The 20,422-nt window shown below is 39.1% G+C and overlaps 1 protein-coding gene across 4 annotated transcripts in view; it reads right to left on the bottom strand.

Annotated features, from left to right (window-relative positions):
• Positions 1-20,422, bottom strand: part of LOC117228099 (uncharacterized) — a 68,325-nt gene that overhangs the window by 24,678 nt on the left and 23,225 nt on the right. Inside the window, exon 1 of one of the 4 annotated variants that reach the window (XM_076523302.1) lies at positions 8,620-9,959. The exons of 1 other annotated variant lie outside the window; for it this stretch is intronic. In XM_076523302.1, coding sequence (XP_076379417.1) covers positions 8,620-8,763 — 144 coding nt within the window. In that variant the 5' untranslated portion in view covers positions 8,764-9,959. Of the gene's footprint in view, positions 1-8,619; positions 9,960-20,422 lie in introns of those variants that run through there. 2 more of the 4 variants (XM_076523299.1, XM_033483775.2) reach the window with 2 other exon arrangements.

Genomic DNA, 20,422 nt, shown 5'->3' with positions numbered 1-20,422 from the left:
TTCTAAAAGCATATGCTTTCGAAGATGCTTCTACCGAGGGATATTATTGCGCTGTCCGATCGTTGTAGCAACAGAATACGACACAGTGCATACAAAGTGATCAAAACGCATCTTGATTCATGTGAATCGACCGAAGAAGAAGAATTTCAGGACATTTTTTGCTCGCAGATTAACTAATATTTTTATTTGAACAATACAGAGGAAACTTTAAACGCGTTCTTCTCGAAATTATGTTTCTTGAATTCACTGCAATGATAGCTCAAGATCTACTTCATCGATTTCGTTCACGTTTGGTGTGTACCTAAAGCAAAAAAAGAAAATCAACAAAAATCGATATTTCGATTTCAAAATGCTGCCATTGTCTTAATTAGCAAACTCTTTCGACAATATTTGCGAATTTATACAACGCAACGAATTTTTACTGTCAAAACAATGGCAGCATTTTGAAATCGAAATATCGATTCTCGTTGATTTTTTTGTTTTGAAAGTCGCCGATGCGACAAGTTACGCAGTTTCTTTATAAACAAAAGTAGCAAAAAGAAACGCGTTCTGGGCTAGAATATTGACCGAAGTGCAGACTCTATAAAAGGCGCTGCAATGTTATTGTCTGTAGCGCCATATTAGGCATACTCGGCAAGGTTGCGAGGCATCGTGACAAAACCGCAGCGAAACAAAGGCGCGGCAGGTTCGGCGGGGAACGAAAACAGATGTCAGAAAATTTTTATGCCCGAAAATAGCGGGTCGGCTCGAGCGTGGGTGCGACTGAGACTCGGACGCATAAGACGAGTACGTTCAACTTGCTCTTAAATAAGACCCTGGGATACGACGAGGTCAGAGAGACGAGAAGAGTCGCCGGACGAGGGAGGAGAAGGGACGAAAAAATTGATACGTTAAAGAAACAAGAAGCTGAGGAGGAAAGGAGGTCAACGCCGAATGTTGCGCAAGAAACCGCACGACGCTCTCCGTTCGAACGCTTATCGGGAATGATGTTCAATGAAGTTCGTGTAAACGTTGCTGATCAACGTGGAAAACTGTCAAGACGAGGGGACGCTGGTTGTCGATAGTGTACATGCTAGCATGAAACGTGTTACGGGGATTTTCTTTCTCACTAAACGAGCGCCGAAAGAATTTTTGCAAAAATTAAAATTGATTTAAATGGTAAAAATAATAATAAATAAAAGAATTCACATATCTTTTAAATGTCTTATTCGAGCGAATAATTAAACTTTGATCGTTGCTTCTCGGTAACTTACACGCGTGCTGACAATTTCCTCGCAAAAGGTTAACGTTAGCATGAGCTATGAACAATTAAAGATTGCGAAAATAGCAGATTTTCATCAAATGTCTAGATATTTTCGTGACCGACTTTATTTCCGTGTGATTTTCAATTTTTTTTTTATCGAGGACACATAAAAATTGATGACACTCGATGCCCTCGTATGCAGTTCCTTCTAAAAGAAGGTTGTCTCATGGCGACCGTGATTCGAGGCATTCTGCTTATCCCAAATAAAAATGCCATGAAGATTCTCAATCTGGGCGAGTTTAGCTATAATAGGAACAAAAATACAAGAGAAAAGTTGGTAATTAAAGGAATAGTAGCATTTCAAAGTTTAGTTATCGATTTTTTTCATGTTTTAACAACGTTCGAAGGTTTGGAGAAAATAGTTAGAAAAATCAGATTTAGAGATCATTCTAATTCGAGCTAGCTCGCTCTGAAGGTACGCATCGAATTGCAAGCCAATCGTTCGAGTAGATTTTGAAATATCATAAACTACTAAAGATTTGAGAAAAACGTGTTTAAAGCTTTTGTTTTGTCCGTACGTTCGGTTAGTCGCCTAACGTACATGCGCGACCGAACTATTGTACGCTCGATTCGCGCTTCCTACGGCAAATTAATGACGTGGAAGGGTCTCTAGTAGTCTTAGAGAACTTTATTTTTTGTGTTGTACTCTCTGCGAGCGCTGGTGGAAGAATGCTCTTCCAACGCTGGAAAGTCGTGGAAGAGCACCCGTGGATGGAGGTAGATTGTTTATTATTGGTCGAGGCACGAATCACCCCTTGGAGGGGGGTGTCTGCCTTGACCCTTGTTGGGGCCTGAGAGGGTTTCCCCAATGGTGGGACCTTTTTATGGCCCTTGTCTCTGGACGCAACAGCTTTAACAGCATAGTATCGCTGATAGTTACGTATGTACCTCGAACAGCCATAACGTATGTTTTTAAAATAATATTCTGTAAGGAAATGCAATAAAAAATCGATTTTTTAAAATGTTCACACTGGAACAACCCCTTTAATAATCAGCGTAGCTCGATGTTCGTTCAAGCTTATCGAATTGACAACTCCGGTAACTTTATCCATTGATTACAAAAGTGAATTGCAAACGATCAAAATTACAGAGGTTATTCTTTTTTAATTATTTTGGACCATTTCTGTTTTCCCGAAGGGAGAATTAATTTGCGAAAACTAATTTGCGAGAATCGTTCCTCGCGCAAACGAAGGAAGGTTTTCCTCCAACTTGTGAATCTTATCGAAACATTGTTGTTGAACTCGGGGTAGATTGACAGACGTGCATGCACTACGTAGAGGCAGTAATTTTTTGCAGCAGCGATCGATAGCAACCTTTTTGACGAGACACCTTGACTTATCGTTTGCGCAAACTTTACCCTTTGTAATCTGCGCGCTTTAACATTTTATTCCAGAGATTTCTCAGGAGCGTAAAGAAACTTTAATACGAAACCTGGGTAACAAAGAAAGCAAAGGTTGCGTTGTCTACAGTCTACCGTCGAAGTGTTCGTGTAAAGATTCGCAATTTGTTCAATTTAACTTTGTTTTACTCTCAAGCCGCGAAATTTCATTGTCCAATCGTACGATCTCGGACTGAACGCAGCGATACTGCAAACAGATAATTGAAAACATCAACGAAGTTGTATTGAATAAATTATGTTTTTCTTTAATTGCGTATCAAGTGCAATGTCATAACCAAAGTGTTGAGATAAATAAGAAAATAACAACTTTTCGTTCGCTTTTTTAACGAAGACATTGTACTCGTTACCAGTGTTTTATATTTAGATACCAATATCGTATTTGGCGCACTTTTAACATTTTTGTTTAAATTACTTCAACATCGAAAGTTGTTCGTAATGTTAGAAATTTAAAACTGTTTTAAACTGAAGCGTAAATTTCTTTTTCACTTTCCTCTAATGATAAAACACGACGGATTACTTAGCGACTGATTTTTACTCTACTCCCTCCCGACTCAAGCTTCATCGTGAAAATAACGAGTGGGGAAATTCTATGTGCCTTCTCCTCGAGAATCGTTGTAAATTGTAGACTCGGTACTTGTAGAATGCAGATGACTAATTTGCCTGACCTTCAAGGGCTTCATTAGCTCGAGTACGTAGACGCGAACAAACAAACGGGCTCGTCGGCTTTACAGAAACAATGCGTGACATTTCTTTATTCCCGAAAGGTATGCGCACAATTAAAAGTAATGGACAAAGTCAAGTAGAAGGGCAATATTTATTGTCTCAGCGGGAAGTAAGTAGAAACAGAGACGGGAACGCGTGAAGTACACAACGAACGAAATGCGCCCGTACCGGTTTGCCTGTCGCAAAGAGCTACTTTTATTAGAATTTGCGACGCGGCTGTGTACATTACTCGATGCGATGAGGGAGGAAATACTTCTTTCGACACGGAAAAAGCACCCGCCGTTCGAAAATAAACCACCGTTCGAAAATAAAGCATCATTTTCCCGCGATAGATACAACATTCGGTGGATGTGTTCGTTCAGATATTTCGCAACGGATTGCGCGCGAAGAATTTGATCTAATTCACCATAGAAATCAACGACAAACGATAATAACGCTCTTTCTCGAGAAACGCTTCAAATTTCATGCCGAATGGTCCACTGTTCTTTTTTCAATCGCGTCATTTATCTGCGAAAATCTTGTCTCGACGAAACGCTTTTTTTGAGGTTTAAGTCGGCTACGCTTCGCTAATTGATAATTTCGAAAGTATTACGAATTCTAACCGAATATACGTATTACGGAGACATTTCTGAAGAATTAAACTATAAGATTCTGCAGAGAAAAATCGATCTTACTCAGCACGATAAAAAAAAAACGAATTTCTCCCTTGAGAAAACCTCGAGACATTTTGCGCCAATAATAACAAGACCATACTACAACTATAACCGCAAAGGAACGGCGAGTCGTATCTTCGTGAAACATGACCAGATGATGGACGAGACTATCGGTTACAAATGTTAACAGGAGAGATAGCCGCAACGTTACCGGTATAACCGAATAAAAATCATTCCGCGGACTTTTGTGCGCACCGTGTACTGTCAAGGGACCCAGCTTTCCAGGGAAGACCTTAACTCGGTTTTAAAATTTTATTTATGTTGCACAGAAGATATTAAAACGAACTGAATGTCGCCAGGCTTTTTAGACTGTGACAGAATTAAACCAATAGTTCCTGCGACGAATTTTAACTTCATTGTTTCGGTTACATTAATGAAATCACTTTGATGTCGCGGTGTAATTGTTTTAGGGAAAACGAAGGACCGACGTATCGTCGAACAAAATACATAAACTCGTAACTATTGTTACGATAAAATATGTCCGCCTACGATGACGAAGCAGCGGTGGTGTCGGAGTTACGAATACAAATGTTGGGGTAGAAATCTATACCGCGAAAGTATTGGGTTGGCAACTAAGTAATTGCCGATTTGTTCAATGAAATAAAAAATTCTTTTTACTTGGAATGAAGTTTAATCTGTGATGTATTTTCCATTTTGTTCGATGACCTTTTGCCGTCTCTCTGACAACTTGAAAATTCCACGCTCGTAGAAAGTCTGATCCTTTTCGGCCAAAAACGCTCAGATTGTGCAGAAAAATGGACAATTTGGGAACAGGAGATACGATTATTCCGACTTTGCACCATGTTTTTATAATCGTTGACAATCGGTAACTATTGGGTTGGCAACTAAGTAATTGCCGATTTGTTCAATGAATTAAAAAATTGTTTTTTACTTGGAATAAAGTTTAATCTGTAATGTAGTTTCCATTTTGTTCGATGACCTTTTGCCATCTCTCTGACAACTTGAAAATTCCACGCTCGTAGAAAGTCTGATCCTTTTCGGCCAAAAACTGAGTTAAGTGAGATTTTACAGCGTCGTCGTCGTTAAAAGTTTTACCACGAAGGGAGTTGTCCAGGGATCGAAATAAGTGGTAATCCGATGGCGCGAGATCAGGGCTATATGGTGGGTGTAACATCAATTCCCAACCAATATCCATCAATTTTTGCCGAGTGGACAAAGACGTGTGCGGCCTAGCATTGTCCTGGTGGAAAATGACACCTTTACGATCGACCAATTCTGGTCGGTTTTCCTTGACCGCTGCATTCAATTTGTCCAGTTGCTAACATTCACGGATAATAAAAAATAACCTAATAATAATAATAATAATTTTATAATATAACATTTACGGATATCATAAAAATGGGAGTGTGAGACTTCTATAACTGAAATCGGCAATTACTTAGTTGCCAACCCAATAGTTCGTGGCTCACTAAGTCAGTGGCTTCGCTTGAAAAGGGGGAGGGGAGGATGGTTAAAACCTACTTTTTTTGATTCTTTCTAAAAAATAAGTTTATAAAAGTCTGTGTGCACTTCGAAAACATGCACTCCATCTCGAAGGAAAAATCGAGCGATACTTGTATTCTTCATTCTTCGTTTGAAAATATTCACACTTTATTCACTGGAAGTCTAAGGAAATATTGTCGTCTTGAACAATATTTTTATAAATTCTCGACAGTTGATACGTAACGTGTTCGTCGCTGTCTTTAGTATTCAATCGAGCATGTTAACAGAAATAGAGTAGACAAGTATTTTTCACATCTATAACTGAAATCGGTAATTACTTAGTTGCCCAACCCAATATTTGCGGGTTAAGCGCGAACGCCGATGAAAATAACAAATCATTTGGATTTTCCGCGATTACGGTACGTGCTCGAATAAAGATGGCTACCGAATCATTTCCGGCGAAAGCACGTCTGCAATTTCAATAATCGTGAAATAAAATATCTCGGTACGATGATTTGACTGGCGATGGCGCGGCGTTAAACGAAGGCGAGATAGCCAAAGGAATACGAATGGTGTCGTCATGGTGATGCTGTTGCGGGGAAAAAGGCGAGACAAGAATCCTGGCCCGTTCTTTCGAAAACACCGACCGGTGTCACGGATATCGTAGAACGGAAAAGGAGAGGTTTACCGCGACGAGAGCCGCGCGAGTGACATGCGAACGACACTCGAACAGCATACTGCAGAGCAAAAGGAACAGAGGGGAATGCGACTTCCTCTATACATGGTCATGTGTGTCAGTACCGCAATGCTGTGGCGTCTTCTATCCTCGGATCAAGTGCGAACCACGAACGATCAGCTGGTATCGCTCTTCCCACATCAAACAGAGAGAGTTTCTGCGCGTGGACAGAATTTTAATGCCGTTCCCCGTTTGCCAGAAGTCGCATTCGCGTTGCTTTACCGCCCGAGACCAGCCTAATAAGAAGTTTAGGGGATGGACGTTCGTGGAACCGTTTGTTTCAACGGTTATTCGCTGTAACGGATTGTTCGAAAGCTTGTTCCGTTGCACAGAACAATTTATTTTCGTGGAAACCTAGCAGTCGTACGAATTTGGCCTGCACAGAACTTCGATAATACTAAAACTTACTCGGCCTAGATCGCTAATATTCCTCGCTGTATAAGAATAGTAAGACTCAGTTCATTTAGATCTTTCGGCATTTTTATTATAACGCATCCCCGAGTTTAAAAAATCGATCATTTTCTATGAAAGAGTCTTTATAATTTCAATCATTTTGAAATGAAGAATGAGAAACCGGTGTTTTTGAAACCATATGGCAGACTTAGTGTGAAAATTATGCCAAATTATTCACAGATTATATCTGGCTTATATGGTGACAAAGTTTAAACAAGAGTTCCATAAAAGGGACGCACAATGTGGTAATTAACTTTTCGTTATTCTGCTTTTCTTTTTATCAAGACGCGAGTTTGTGTGTGTTCTTTGCGTTCGAGTTTGTTTGTACATGTTGATAAATCTTGTTTATTGTCAGGGTTCAAGACTTTTGAATTATCATTGGACGTCGTTGAAAATGATAAGTACGATGTCTGTGAAAGCTGGTGGCGATCGATGCGGCTCTAGTTGTTTATTAATACAGTTGGCGAAACTTCGGGGGGATTTTTGTGGGATTTAAACAGCAGCGACGATTTCAACTTAACCATAAATATTAATCTATTAGGAACAGAAATTATCCTCTAAATGTTTTAATTCGCGATGGTTTATGCAAGAGCCAAGAGCGAAACTATTAGCAACATAGAATTTTATAGTGCAAAGATTCTGTCCTACTTCTCAGTCCAATTATCTCATTCTGCATCTTTATTTCATCTCTATTAATGTTTTCTTTATAAACGACGAATTTAGTCATTATGAGACTGCGATATTGTTTGTAACTTATTAAAGTTATTGAGAGCAGAACGAATCTGCGCAGGTGTTATTTCGCGCAACGAGTGTGCATAATTTTTTTTTTCATAATGATCCTCAGCTCAGTCATTATATTTGCTTTTTTTTAGCAATGAAGATATTTTTGACCATTAATATCCGACGTCCAAACCGACCACATTCGAATAAACTATTGCATAAATACATGAATGAAGCTTTTTCTGTCAGTAATAACCCGATCGCGCATTTTTTATACAAAATGAAAATCGTGTGCATTAATTGCAAGATGCGAGAGATAAATACACATTCATTTGTTTCTTAAGCATTTTAATGAGTTGAAGGGAATATAACAGTATTTGTGAATTCTTGAAATGTGCTTACTGTTCCGCACGACCCATTCTTCGCATAAATGAATAAAATCCGCATAACAGACCGAAAATTGTATGCATATATGAGCCGTTTATTTTGAAAGTGGCATAAGTCACTTTGTTTTTAAGTCGATATATTTAAGGGTTTGCGTTTTAACACGTTTCAAAATATGGATGCTAACTTTCGAGAAGATTCACTTGTATTTGTTATCTCGGGATAATGATATTTTTCTCGGTATAAATAATTTCGTATAAACATTAAAAAAATCACCACTTTTCATTACGGTAAAGTGACTTATGCCACTTTCAAAATAAACGGCTCATATGATCAAAAGGAGTACATATAATTGAAAACACTAGAAAAATTCAAATAATTGAAGAATATCGATATGCTATCGTCAACTTGTTAAAACTATTAAAGAAAGAATAAGGTATATCTGTTTTGCTTCTATCTTTTGCAATCGATGCAGAACATTTTTATTCTGTGTGATAGATTTTGTATTTAGATTTTCCATCATTTTTATTAGAATGTATGCTCCCGTTAAGATATCGATTTAATCGTGTTCTGTGAAAGCGTCTACGCAACTTCGACAATTTTAGAACAAAGAATGTGGAAGCGGTGATTTAGAGACTGGCTCCGTAAGATTTAGCGTTAGCATAGAGGATCTCGTGCCAAAAAAAAAGACAAAATGAATCTACAGTAATCTCCGAAAGACAATGAATAGCTTTTGAAACGGTACCATTTCGTCCAGATTGGTGTAATTGGTTGTCAACTCTTGGGCAGTCCACGACGTCTTCATGTCCATGTGAACACCCCGAGTCTCGAACTCTTTCGACCGAAACCGTGGATTTTTGCCGTGTCTCTGTCGGTCTTTCCGTTTCATCCCGAAATCCGCGGCGCTATTGCATCGATAAATAATACGAATCCCGAGTTGCCGTGCATCCGGACCCTTTCTTCCCCGCCGCAAGAAGAGAGCACCTTATCATCCCCATGTCTTGGCTCCCGGGCTTCTCTATTCTTCGGCGACGTAATAAAAGATGCAGTATCCTATCCTTTCATATCACAGTCCATTGTTCAGCAGCGCAATAATACACCGTTACACTTTCTACGCGGGCATCATCAAACTTCGCCTCGTGTCGCGAGTTTGCATCCGCGCGCGCGGTCTGGCTGCACGGCGGGACTGCAATCGCGAAGTGCAATTCGCGGCGTTGCATCCCCCGGTCGAACCCGGCCTTGTCAGATGTCAAGTTCGCACCGTTTGTCTTGGGAAAGTTATCCGGGGAAATTTCGAGGTTGACAAAGCTCTCGTTACGCTGTTATCGGCGTTTCGCCCTTGAACACTGCTGTTACAGAACTTGTAGTTTGTTCGCCATGCAGACAATGATAGATGCGTCGCGAGGCATATATTTCACGAGGAAAATCAGACGAAACGAATAACGAGTGGAAGCGAAACATATTTCCGTTTATCGAGCGAGTATGGACATTGTTACTTGATAAAAGGAACAATAAACGTTCGATCGCTAAAGAAGGCAACAATGTATACGCGCAATGCAATTGTTTCCGATATTGCTACTTTCGGTTGTTTACTTGTACCGCTAATATTTACATAACGAATTAATTACCGCTAATTAGCAATTTTGCATCGATCTACGTCGAACATTGCCGCAAACTGTTTGGCCAATTTCATGATTGTGGTTCTACGCCGATTTAAAACCGCACGCGTGCACACGAACATTTACAAACGCGGAATAATTTATAACGACGCGGAACGCGTTCTACAACCTTGGGGGGACGAAGCTTAACGCATGGAAAGGTAATTCACGAACGGGAAATTGTAACTGACGTAGAAATACAGCGAGCAAGCGTGTAGAACGCGAAAGAGAAATTGTGAATAAGTTCGGTGAGAAGTTATGAATAAGTATGGAAGAAAGATCGCAGCTATATCGCGTGGAATTTATTGTAATATCTGCGTGGAAATTGTTCGACGGCGAGGAATCAAGGGTGAATGGCAAACTCACTCGAGAAAGATACAACAACGACAGTGCGAGGGTTACCATCATAACTGCGTTGTTACCGACCTCTGCTCGCCTATGCAGTGTGTGCAGTATTGACGCGCATGTGCGACTTTCCTACCCTTACATTGTTGATAGCCGTGGCGACTGTGACTGGTGACTATCGAGGGTAGAAAGCTACGCGAAGCTCGTCAGTCGTGGTACAGTTTCATTGCGCCAGTAAATTTTCAGCATTCACCGAGATGGGGTGGTCGTAACATCTTTGCGATGCTATTCATTTTTTAAGACAACACGACATCAGACCTGCGTACAAATATTTCAACGAAGAAATACAAATATTTGCAAATACTATTTCAAATACTATTACAAACCGAACAATTATAGCACAGTATGTACTCTCGCGTATTCAATATAATAGTAATGTAATATGATATAACTAATAATCAAAATAAACGTTCACACTCACACGATCATACATCGTTGGCCTCCAATGTATTTCTCTTCACAGTGTTACACATGATTCGTTTGAAATAGTAATTGATTTCTGTATGAAATGAAATACTGGTTGAAATACATCATTGATTTTACGAATATATATTAAATATTTAAAGTATATACATATGTTACGATATGAAACCGAAATTTACATAAATATTTTCTTTATTGGGCGTGAAATGAAACCCGCGAATATTATTTCTGCTGTTTCATTTCGAAGAAAGTAACGAGGTTCTTATATAGACAGCGGTTTAACAATATAAGATCATTGCAATATAAAATCTTTACGATGCCATTACTTTTTTAAGACAGTAACAGATGTTAATCGCAAACATTTCCACAGTTTTGGTAATCAGAGATGTGCTAAATCTCGAATAACATCGTGCTATTCGTTATTTTATTTATTGAACGGCGGATTTTCTGCGTTCGTAACTAGATCGTGCAGAATTTAACGTAGAAATATAGTATTCCCATCGTCTTCGAATTGATTTAACAGGTCAAATAAATGTTCTCCAAAATTAATTTTCTATAAATCAATCTCTTTTAAATATTTGCTAACAGCATTCCAATTAAATCCTTGGCAACGTTCGATGCGCTCCAGTAACGATTAATTCCACAGAATGTAGTAATCGATTAGTATACGGCGTTTATCGCGTCAGGGAATGTTTTAATAAAATAAATGAATCCCGATGGGTTCGGTGAGACTGGAGTTCAAGGCCAGTGTGTCAAGGTTCTCCAGAAATGACGGCAATATCCATGAAAACGTGACCCGTCGAAAATGTATTGGAATCGAGAGAAGTGCGACCATCTCGTCGCAAAACTGAACAATAAAGTAATTGACTGCTTGAGCGTGTTGCAAAATTGATGGCTCCGGATGGTAGATCTAATATTTGACGATACTTTCGTGCTCTTATCCGATATTAAAGTACCAGAGACAATGATCTGAACAGAATTATGAATTCCTCTACATCGTTTGTGTTACAAAAAATTGCTTCGTTGTAATAAATAATCCAATTGCTTCGTTAGATTTATCAATAGAAACCGCACAAGCCGTTATAACTGAAATGCTTCCCTAGCAAGACTAGAATTTATTTTAAGACTTGAACTATATTATTTGGCAATGCTCGGAGTGTAGGACCTCACGCGTAACTTCGCTGGAATTCCTTCTTAAATGCAATTATATGCAGCACGACTCGTGTGAATGCATTTTTAAGCAGACCAAACATTCCAGGGTTATAAATAATCTTCTCTCGTAATATTCGGCTATAATCTGATCGAAACATCTGTTTAAAAATAGTCCTAATCGCATAATATTGTCGCAAAGTCGCGCACGATTTACAGTGCAAAGCGCATTTCTTTGCACGACAATTCCATTGAGACTCGTGACATTAATTCGTCCGTGTTCCTTCGTTCGTTCCGCGAATTCCGAATGTCACGAACTCTTATTACCGCTGAATTTTTCATTCATTCCTCGAAACTGGTGCAACGCGCACAAGATTGTTCGAATCGCTGAATGTTGATGCATATTTCGCTCGGAAACACGTGCACGAGAAAATTCGAGGTACATACTCGCGTGTCTCGTTGACGCAAGCCGGATTATTTAGAATTTCCCCTGCCGCAGCATTGAAATTCAAAGTTCAAGGTTCCCGGGATGAGATTTGCATAAAACGTCCGCATAGCCCCCCTCCCCCTGTTTTGTTGAAATACCGCGAATTTCAATCGGACTATATTAATTAGGCCGTGGGAACGGCGCTCGTGTAAAAAATTTCTCCCGCGATAATGTTTTTCGCATAGCGCATTTAAAGAGTCGCGTAAAATCTTGTACAATCCAACCAACAACAATATAACGATAACAACATTCAATAATTAACGCAATTGTGCTTCTAAAATAGTTACATTTCTATATTATTTCTCAATTTTGAAATAGTAATTTATTTCCGTATTAAATGAAGTACTAATACAAATATATGATACATATTTAAAAAATATATTTTACAATATGATCCTAAAATACTTAACTGAAATAAATATCTTCTATACTGTGCGTGTAATCAATGAAATATTGCCGAACAAATTATTAGCATTTATTATTAGCTATTTATTATTAACATTTACGCTTGAGATATCATTTCAGATATTTACGTTATTAACAGCAACCAGATGTGAAACGTTCCAATTACATTCATTAATTAAAAAACATATAAGAAGAAGCTTGTTTCTCAAAACAATACGTGCTTTTCACTTTTTCTATAGGAAATAGAATTTCAAATAATTAATAAAAATCATGACACGCGAAATACTATTTCAAATAATTATATTCAATACATCTTAAGAAAATGCGCCCTCGATCAACAATTTGCTTTGTCGCAACGTAAAAAACTATATTAAATACACGTACTTGCCTCTACGACGTCAAACAAATCTTGAAGTATTATTTCATACAAACAAGAGTGATTTCATTAACTATTTCCAAGGACATTGTTCAAATATCTTTACCCAGGTGTGATCGCACGTTCTCGCTTTCGCAATAAATGCGTGAAATCCACACAGTCTAATAATTATCGGGCATGCGAGGTTATTTTATCCAGCGATTTTATCAAATCGTTTCTGCATGAAATCGATTAAACGTGTATTCGACGATTCGCGTACACCGCGATTCGTCCCATCGATTATTCAGCTTGTTGACGGAGCGATTTAGAAAATAACTTTGATATTGGCAAGTGGCTCGTTCCCATTGTTCCTGGCCACGGGAACGAAAATGCAGAAATCCGTGTGTACGGGCACACGTGGGTGCTGCGCTCGGAGGCAAGGCAGCGGCGGAGTCGTTACGATGGTCGACAGACCGAAAACCAATCATCTCGCACGAACGGCGATGCTCTCGAGGAACCTTGAACCTTGCACTCGACTAACAAAGTTGGAATTTCTACGTGCCGGGGACGAATGCCTCGAATTTCCCGTACAACCGCGAATCGATGTCGCGAGCAAAAAGGCGCTCCGCCGATACCGAACGGAACATGATATATCCCGTGAAACTAGAAAGCGGTTGGCTCTCCTTATATCGTGTCTCGACGAAAATCAGTCTAAACGGACGACCACGAACCAAGCCTTCCTTTCTTGGTCGCTAGATTTTCTTTCACGAAACGAGAGTAACACGATTTCTTATTCTCTTCTTCTCTTATATAGGGCGAGCCTCGAGTAAACCGTCGAAATAAGCACGATTTTCAGCAAATTTTTTAGAACGTGAAACATTGACTTTGCGTCAATTTTCGTCAACAAATTTTGTCGATATTTCGAGATACATGAATTTTATTTTCGTTAAATTAAATCGACGTTCACTGCAAATAATAAATCATGTTTCCTACAAACTTTCGGATGATGATCGGCCGACTTTCGCGTACAATTTTTATTGTAATTATTCGATCAATATAGCTTGAATAATTAGTATCACGACTCAAGCAGGTTCGTACGATGAAGAACTTAGTCATGTATACGTACGTGTATATGCTTTGAATTAGTTCGTAACATATTCAAAAATACATCGAGAAAGCAGGGAAGCTGAATTGAAGATGTTTAAAAGTTTCGATTGAAAAAGCGAGCTGCCTATTTTAAATATTCAGATCATCTTGGCGTCAGTATTTTCAGGTTAACAATATTGTTCGGAAAGTGTGCGCCACTTTGACGTCGTTTAATGATATATTTTCGCATCCTCGAGGACAAAGTGGTTACATAATGCTTAAGTAGATTATTTTAAGTGAGACACCCTGTACAGAGCGAGAGCCGATGTTACGAATTTATGTATTCGTGTGCCGTGCACCAAGAGCGACGACTACACGTGTCGTAAAGTAGGTCTCCATTTTCGCGAACAAAATTTGTTTTAGCCGGGCATCATAGCGAAACGATCGCAAGTGATTAATAGATTGAAATTTCTTCATTAAAATCGGAACGAATCGAATCAATATTAATTAACGTTCTCGCAAATCGAAATCCAGCTAACGCGCGAATCTCTGTTAAATTCTCTCCCGACTTACCCCGATTTGGCTTCCATCGGGCAATAAATTTCGAACCGGCACTTCCTCAAATCGTTCGAGTGATTCCGAATCGAGATTAATTAATGTTCTGTTAACGGGGCGACGCGTGTACTGCGCGATTCATGATCACGACCGCTGCACGCACGACACAGAAACCCTGCTGCATGAACATCGATAAAAGTTCATTAAACTGTTTCCACAATGCAACAGCCGGGCTGCTTCGATACACACAGTCGGCGATGAAAATATTCCGACAGAAATGTTTAATGTATCCCTGTGCGTTTATCGCATTTTCGGTGCTCTCTAAAATTTGGTAACGAAAAATATTTGCATCGTAAATCGCTTAACAGGATTTTCGTCGAGTGTTTTCAAATAAAATTTGACAAAGTTATACTTGCATAAAGAATCGCACTTTACACATTATACTTTCACGCTCATCCTTTCAGCTGGATCAAATCGACGCACATCGCACTCATGATTCTCAGACTGTGGATCTTCGTACATTTAGAATACTTTTGGAATTCTAAAGGTAACGAGATTTTGATCATATCTTGGAACACTGTAGAACTCGTTGTAGAATTGCGAATTATCCTTGACTCTGGAAATTAAATTTTGCAAAATTTTATTTGCATAACGATCTATAGTGTGTACATTTTACTTTTACGCACATCCTTTTGGTTGGATAAAATTGACACACCTTTTACCGATTCTTAGATCTTTATGCACTCACTACATTTGCACAGTTTTACGATACATGAAAATATTTACGAAAGTTATTGCTATCAGAATTGCCATGAGAAATGTTACCATTCTGATTTTCATCAAATAAACCATAAAATAAACGATTTAATAGAATATGTTCAGCAGATCATCGAATAATTCGATTTCAAACTTGTCCCTACGCTGCAAAGCTTTTATCCAAATTTGCATTGTCACACGCAAGTTCGCGGAACCTGAACGTACATAAAATTACATTTTCTTCATGGCTAATTTCAGCGTATTTCTCCATACATGGTAGTTTTATGCAATTCTCCATTCGACATTTACGAAGGCTATTCCAACACATTGATTGTTCACCATTGTGCCTCTTCGACACGGACAAAGGACGATGGAAGAATGGAAAATAAATGGAACCAGAATTAATCAAATCTGCACAGAACATATTTTTACGGAAAATCCGGTTGGAAAGTCTCCGGTCCAATTTTCGGTAGTTTTCTTTTTTTAAAGCAAAACACGTGTGCAAAAGTGTGATTTCCTTCGTCGGTTGCGGAACACCGTGTACATTCGTACACACGCTAGGGAATTTAGTTTCGTGGCCGACTGTCTAACCGGTAAATAGTCCGGAACTAACACAGTTTCCAGGAAGAAGAGCAGACAGGCGTCTTGATCAGGACTTTAATCTCTCGAGGCACATTCAGATTTCACGCGCGGATAAAAGCCTCGAACCGCGACCGCGCGGAGAGTGCGGCCAGGTAAATATAACCGTGGAAATTGTTACAACTAAAATCCATTCGAATGACACGTTAAAAGTCACGGCGCGTCGCTGTAGACCGGTTTCTTGACATTGTTTAATTAGGCTGCCGCGATGAAGTTACGAGCACGCTGATCCCAAGGAGCGCTTCAGCGACACGTGACCGACTCGTTTCCCGGAAATTCCGTTCTGCACCCTTCGCGACCGCGAAAGGTACCAATTACAGAAAACAGCAAATTAGTCGGAGTATATCGATGGAAATATTTTTAACCGGGAATTTCTTCTTTTTTGCCCAGATTTCGAGCATTTCTGTTGATACGTTCTGATTAGATTCGCGCGTTTGCAACAGTTATGCGCTCTTAAAATACTAGAGAGCACTTGCAGTAACAAAAATCAGTGTCATTCCTCCGTCTTTTTTCGCCACAGGGCATTTTTTAGACGGCAATGCGAATCTTTCTTTCGTTCTGATTTTTGTAAAATGAATTGCGGAGGAATTTTGCACGAATATCTAAAGTCTATCGATTAGATTTACTTGACCGATGAAAATGGAACATTTGCATCGACTAAAACGACATTCTTTTGCCGGGTTTTGTAAGATGATTTGCGAAGGAACTTTGCGTAATGATCTGCAGTCGATTGTTTATATTATGTCGACCGATCGAGACAGAATATTTGCATCGACTAAAATATTAGGGGGACCGGAAAGTAATGTCGTTTCTGCGCATGTTAGTATTCCTTTTTTTTTGCATACTAATTTTTGCATACTAAAAATTTGCATACTAAATGAAAATAGGTTGTTGATAATGAGGGTGATTACATCGTTGATTGAAAATAAAAACTAGTTAAAAATTTATCTGTTTGAATTTAATGTAAACAAACGACATAACTTTCTGGTCCCCCTAATATCTTTCCGTCTCTTTTGGTCATGAGCTATTTCTTGGTTTGGCAACATGAATTTTCCTTCGTTTTAGTTTTTGCAAAATAATTTGTGGAGGAATTCTATCACATCTGAATACAATTTTCGACTCGTCCGATTCGTCTAAAACACGATGACGTGCCAATCCGACATCGAGAACATGATTTTCACCGTGCGTACAAAGCGGGTCGACGGAGCGGGCAGCGAGCACGTACGCAGGGAAAACATAGAATCCAGGTGTTGCAACGTGGTCAGATGCAGTTTCACAATTGCGAGCTCGTAAATAAGGGGATCGATGATCGGAGGAACGTCCTTAACGGAGGTTCGGTACGCTTTCAGCATCGGCGTTCACTGGTACGTGAATACACATGTACGTGGAAGCCGGTAATGCCGCGTATACCGATGCAAAATAATTACATATACCGACAATGCTTGTACCGCACGCGAGCAAAGTGGTTCGCTCTTAGAAAGTTTCGTGACTCTTCATTGAAACCGAAACCCGGCGCGAGACGCAGGAAGTGCTCTATACCGTATCCGAGGTCGCGAGCTTAATACGTCACCGAGCAAATGGAACGCGGAGATTGATATTTTCATTCACGGCTCGGCTGCTTCTCGCTGGTCGCTCCTTGTATTATCGTTTGTTTCTACGAAATATTCGGATGCTCGCTCCGAGACACCTGTTCTCGTTCCGTTTTTTTCGTATGGAACGTTTTGTTCCATAGCGTTCCGTCGTGCAGACATCCGTGCGGATGTGTGCCCCACGCGGATTGGAGCCGACTTTCTTCGCTGGAACAGTTTCGTCGCGTTCCGAGGGAAACAAAAGCTTCATGTCATGTTGTTCAGTTTCCATTTCTTGGATTTTGTCGTTTTTAGAAACCGAATTATGCCGACCAACGGCTTCTGAATTCTCTCCAACGCGTATGCAGTTCAAAGTGATTCGATGGTGTTCAGAAGCCGATCAACGTATGTCCGTTGAAAATTCGTTACTCGGTGCAAACATATCTTTGTCATGGAATCTTTCGGTCGATAAATCAATATAGTCGATTTCTTCATAAATGTACAACAGATAACAGCTCTTACGTTGGCCACGTGGCGAACTGCAAGTATCAAAAACATAGTTGTTCCTTCGTAGTTAAGTTTTTCGTTTATCTGTTAATATTTAAGCTGGTTATTTATATTTATTTATATATATTATTATTATATTTATTATTATATTTATATATTATTATTATATTTATTATTATATTTATATATTATTATTATATTTATTATTATATTTATATATTATTATTATATTTATTATTATATTTATTATTATATTTATTTATAGTTAAATCTTATATATTTCATCGTTGTTGCTATTAGATTTTCGTGCTAATCTGCAAAATCCTTTCTCATCTCAATTTGAAGGTTCATGGACTTACACTGATTGGCTTCTCAGCCGTTAACAATACAATTTATTGTATAATGAATAATTATGTAAATTATTTATTGCATCTAAGTAAGTGTTCTATTATTCGAATACTCATCTCTTCGAAGTAGAAATTCTACCGTAGTTACGTACTCGAAACATATTCAATAACATTTCCTGTTATTTCAATGTCTGTGTAAACGTTCCACGTTTAACAAATTCAAAAATACACAGAAATTTGGTGCATTTTATCTACTCCCATTAACTTAACTTTCCAGTGCTGACAAAAATGCGAAAGTATATTAGAAGAAATATCTGCTTCTTATTTTATTTTTACGACTTCTCACATTAGATTCGCATCGTACGAATACCGTTCAGATCGTACTCTCTACTTACATTTACATTATATTCGCATTACAAATCATAGAAAAATCATGCTACCTTACATTTTTCACGAATACCACAAATTAAACAACGTGGCAGTTTGGTAACATTTGGTTCCCATTTCCGCATTTTCGAGGACACGAACCGCATCAACAGCGTTTTCATAAGCAACTTTATTTCACTAGCAAATCGACTGGATAAAAATTCAAGGCACCTTGCATTTGTTTAACGGTGCCTTTTTTAAACGATAATGATGCTTCGAGGCAACACGAAGCGGCAAGCGTACTCGAATCCTATGAAGCAATTGAAATTCGACACAGATGGGACTGAAGGGGCTATTACGTGATCCATTACAAAAGTAAGCTGAACGCTGGTTTTTCGCGTTCGTCATGATCACGAGCAGCAGGTGTTTCGTTTCTAGGAAGCCGGAATCTCATTCTGGCGTGGAACGGCGACATTAACGCGCAAAATTGCTTGACCATAAACACCGGTACGCTTACTTCTCGATGCCCACGCCTGACCTTGCCGTACTGGAAGGTGTGAAACAAGAAAAAGAAAAACCGACTCCAGTCTGCTCGTGTTGGTGCTCGCAACGCGTGCAGTGCGTTGACAGCTTAATTTCCATCGAATGGCTATCAGCCTGGTCTGCGGAGTGCAGTACGATGTGTTGCACAATTGTGCATTTCTTGCAGAACTGTATGCCCGACGCGTTGCATCCGACTTATTGAAACAGCCACCAAATTTCAGCGATTGGAAGAGCTGTGTGCGACCAAACCTCTCGACACATTTGAAATCAGATTATTGGAATATATTAAGTCTACCGGAAAGTTCTGTCTGATAATGTCATTGCAAATTTCGATAGGTATGCACATGTTCATTTGAGACATATATTTTTGAAAAATGTTGCTCACAAATTGCCATCACGCTGGCAAGAGGTCATAAGTAACGACGGAAATTATATTGTACAATAAATATTACTAAATTTATGAAAAATCTATTATTTCCTTTCATTTCTTAAACGGACAGAAGATATTATTTTATACAACATGTTATTCTATCTTATAATTGTTCGAGATAATTGCGAAATAATTCTTGGAAATTATATGGTGATTTAATTATATATCATCTTTGATAACGAGTCTACCTTACACTGACATTCTCAGTGACATTTTTCAAGATAAAAGGATCGACTTGACTTGGTCAAATTATCATCTAATAACGAGAAACGATTTTGTTGAGGAATAACGTCCCTCTTTCGTGTCCCGCGCCAGTTTTTCGCGACAATTTTTTCAGGACAAACTTTTCGAAGACAGAATCATTTGCGACTTTTATTATCGGACAGCATTTTCGCAACGATTCGGTCTCGATTTCAAAATAAGTAGAGGTGGATCTCGATCTCGCGGGCACCACGGAGTGTAAAATTGATATGGAAATGGATAGAAAACACAACGCACACCACCGGTCACGTCGCGGTGAGCGAATATTAAAACACTGGAGAGTTATGGCCGGTCTTTAGGGGGGCATCTTGCATGTACGCGGTTTACACTCCGCGGAATCAATTTGAATTGTAAAAACGCTACATACATTCTCCACTTTCAACAGGTGAACGAAAGGATAAAAACATTTACATACAATTCTGCACACCGAAAACACGACGGAATCTCCGACACAGATTAAACATACCACGTATATCGCTGGCGTCGATGTAATTACCGGCAACTATTCTCTTAAAATGTGAACCAGTTCACTATCCGATCTGAACTTTGCACTTGCGGAAAACAATGGCGCCTCGAAGTGTGTCAAGTCGACCGTGAGTGCATCTACA

This window comes from Megalopta genalis, chromosome 6, assembly GCF_051020955.1.
Source record: "Megalopta genalis isolate 19385.01 chromosome 6, iyMegGena1_principal, whole genome shotgun sequence".
NCBI lineage: Eukaryota > Metazoa > Arthropoda > Insecta > Hymenoptera > Halictidae > Megalopta > Megalopta genalis.
The sequence above is the reverse complement of the archived record's forward strand: the minus strand, read 5'-3'. Positions and strand labels throughout refer to the sequence as shown.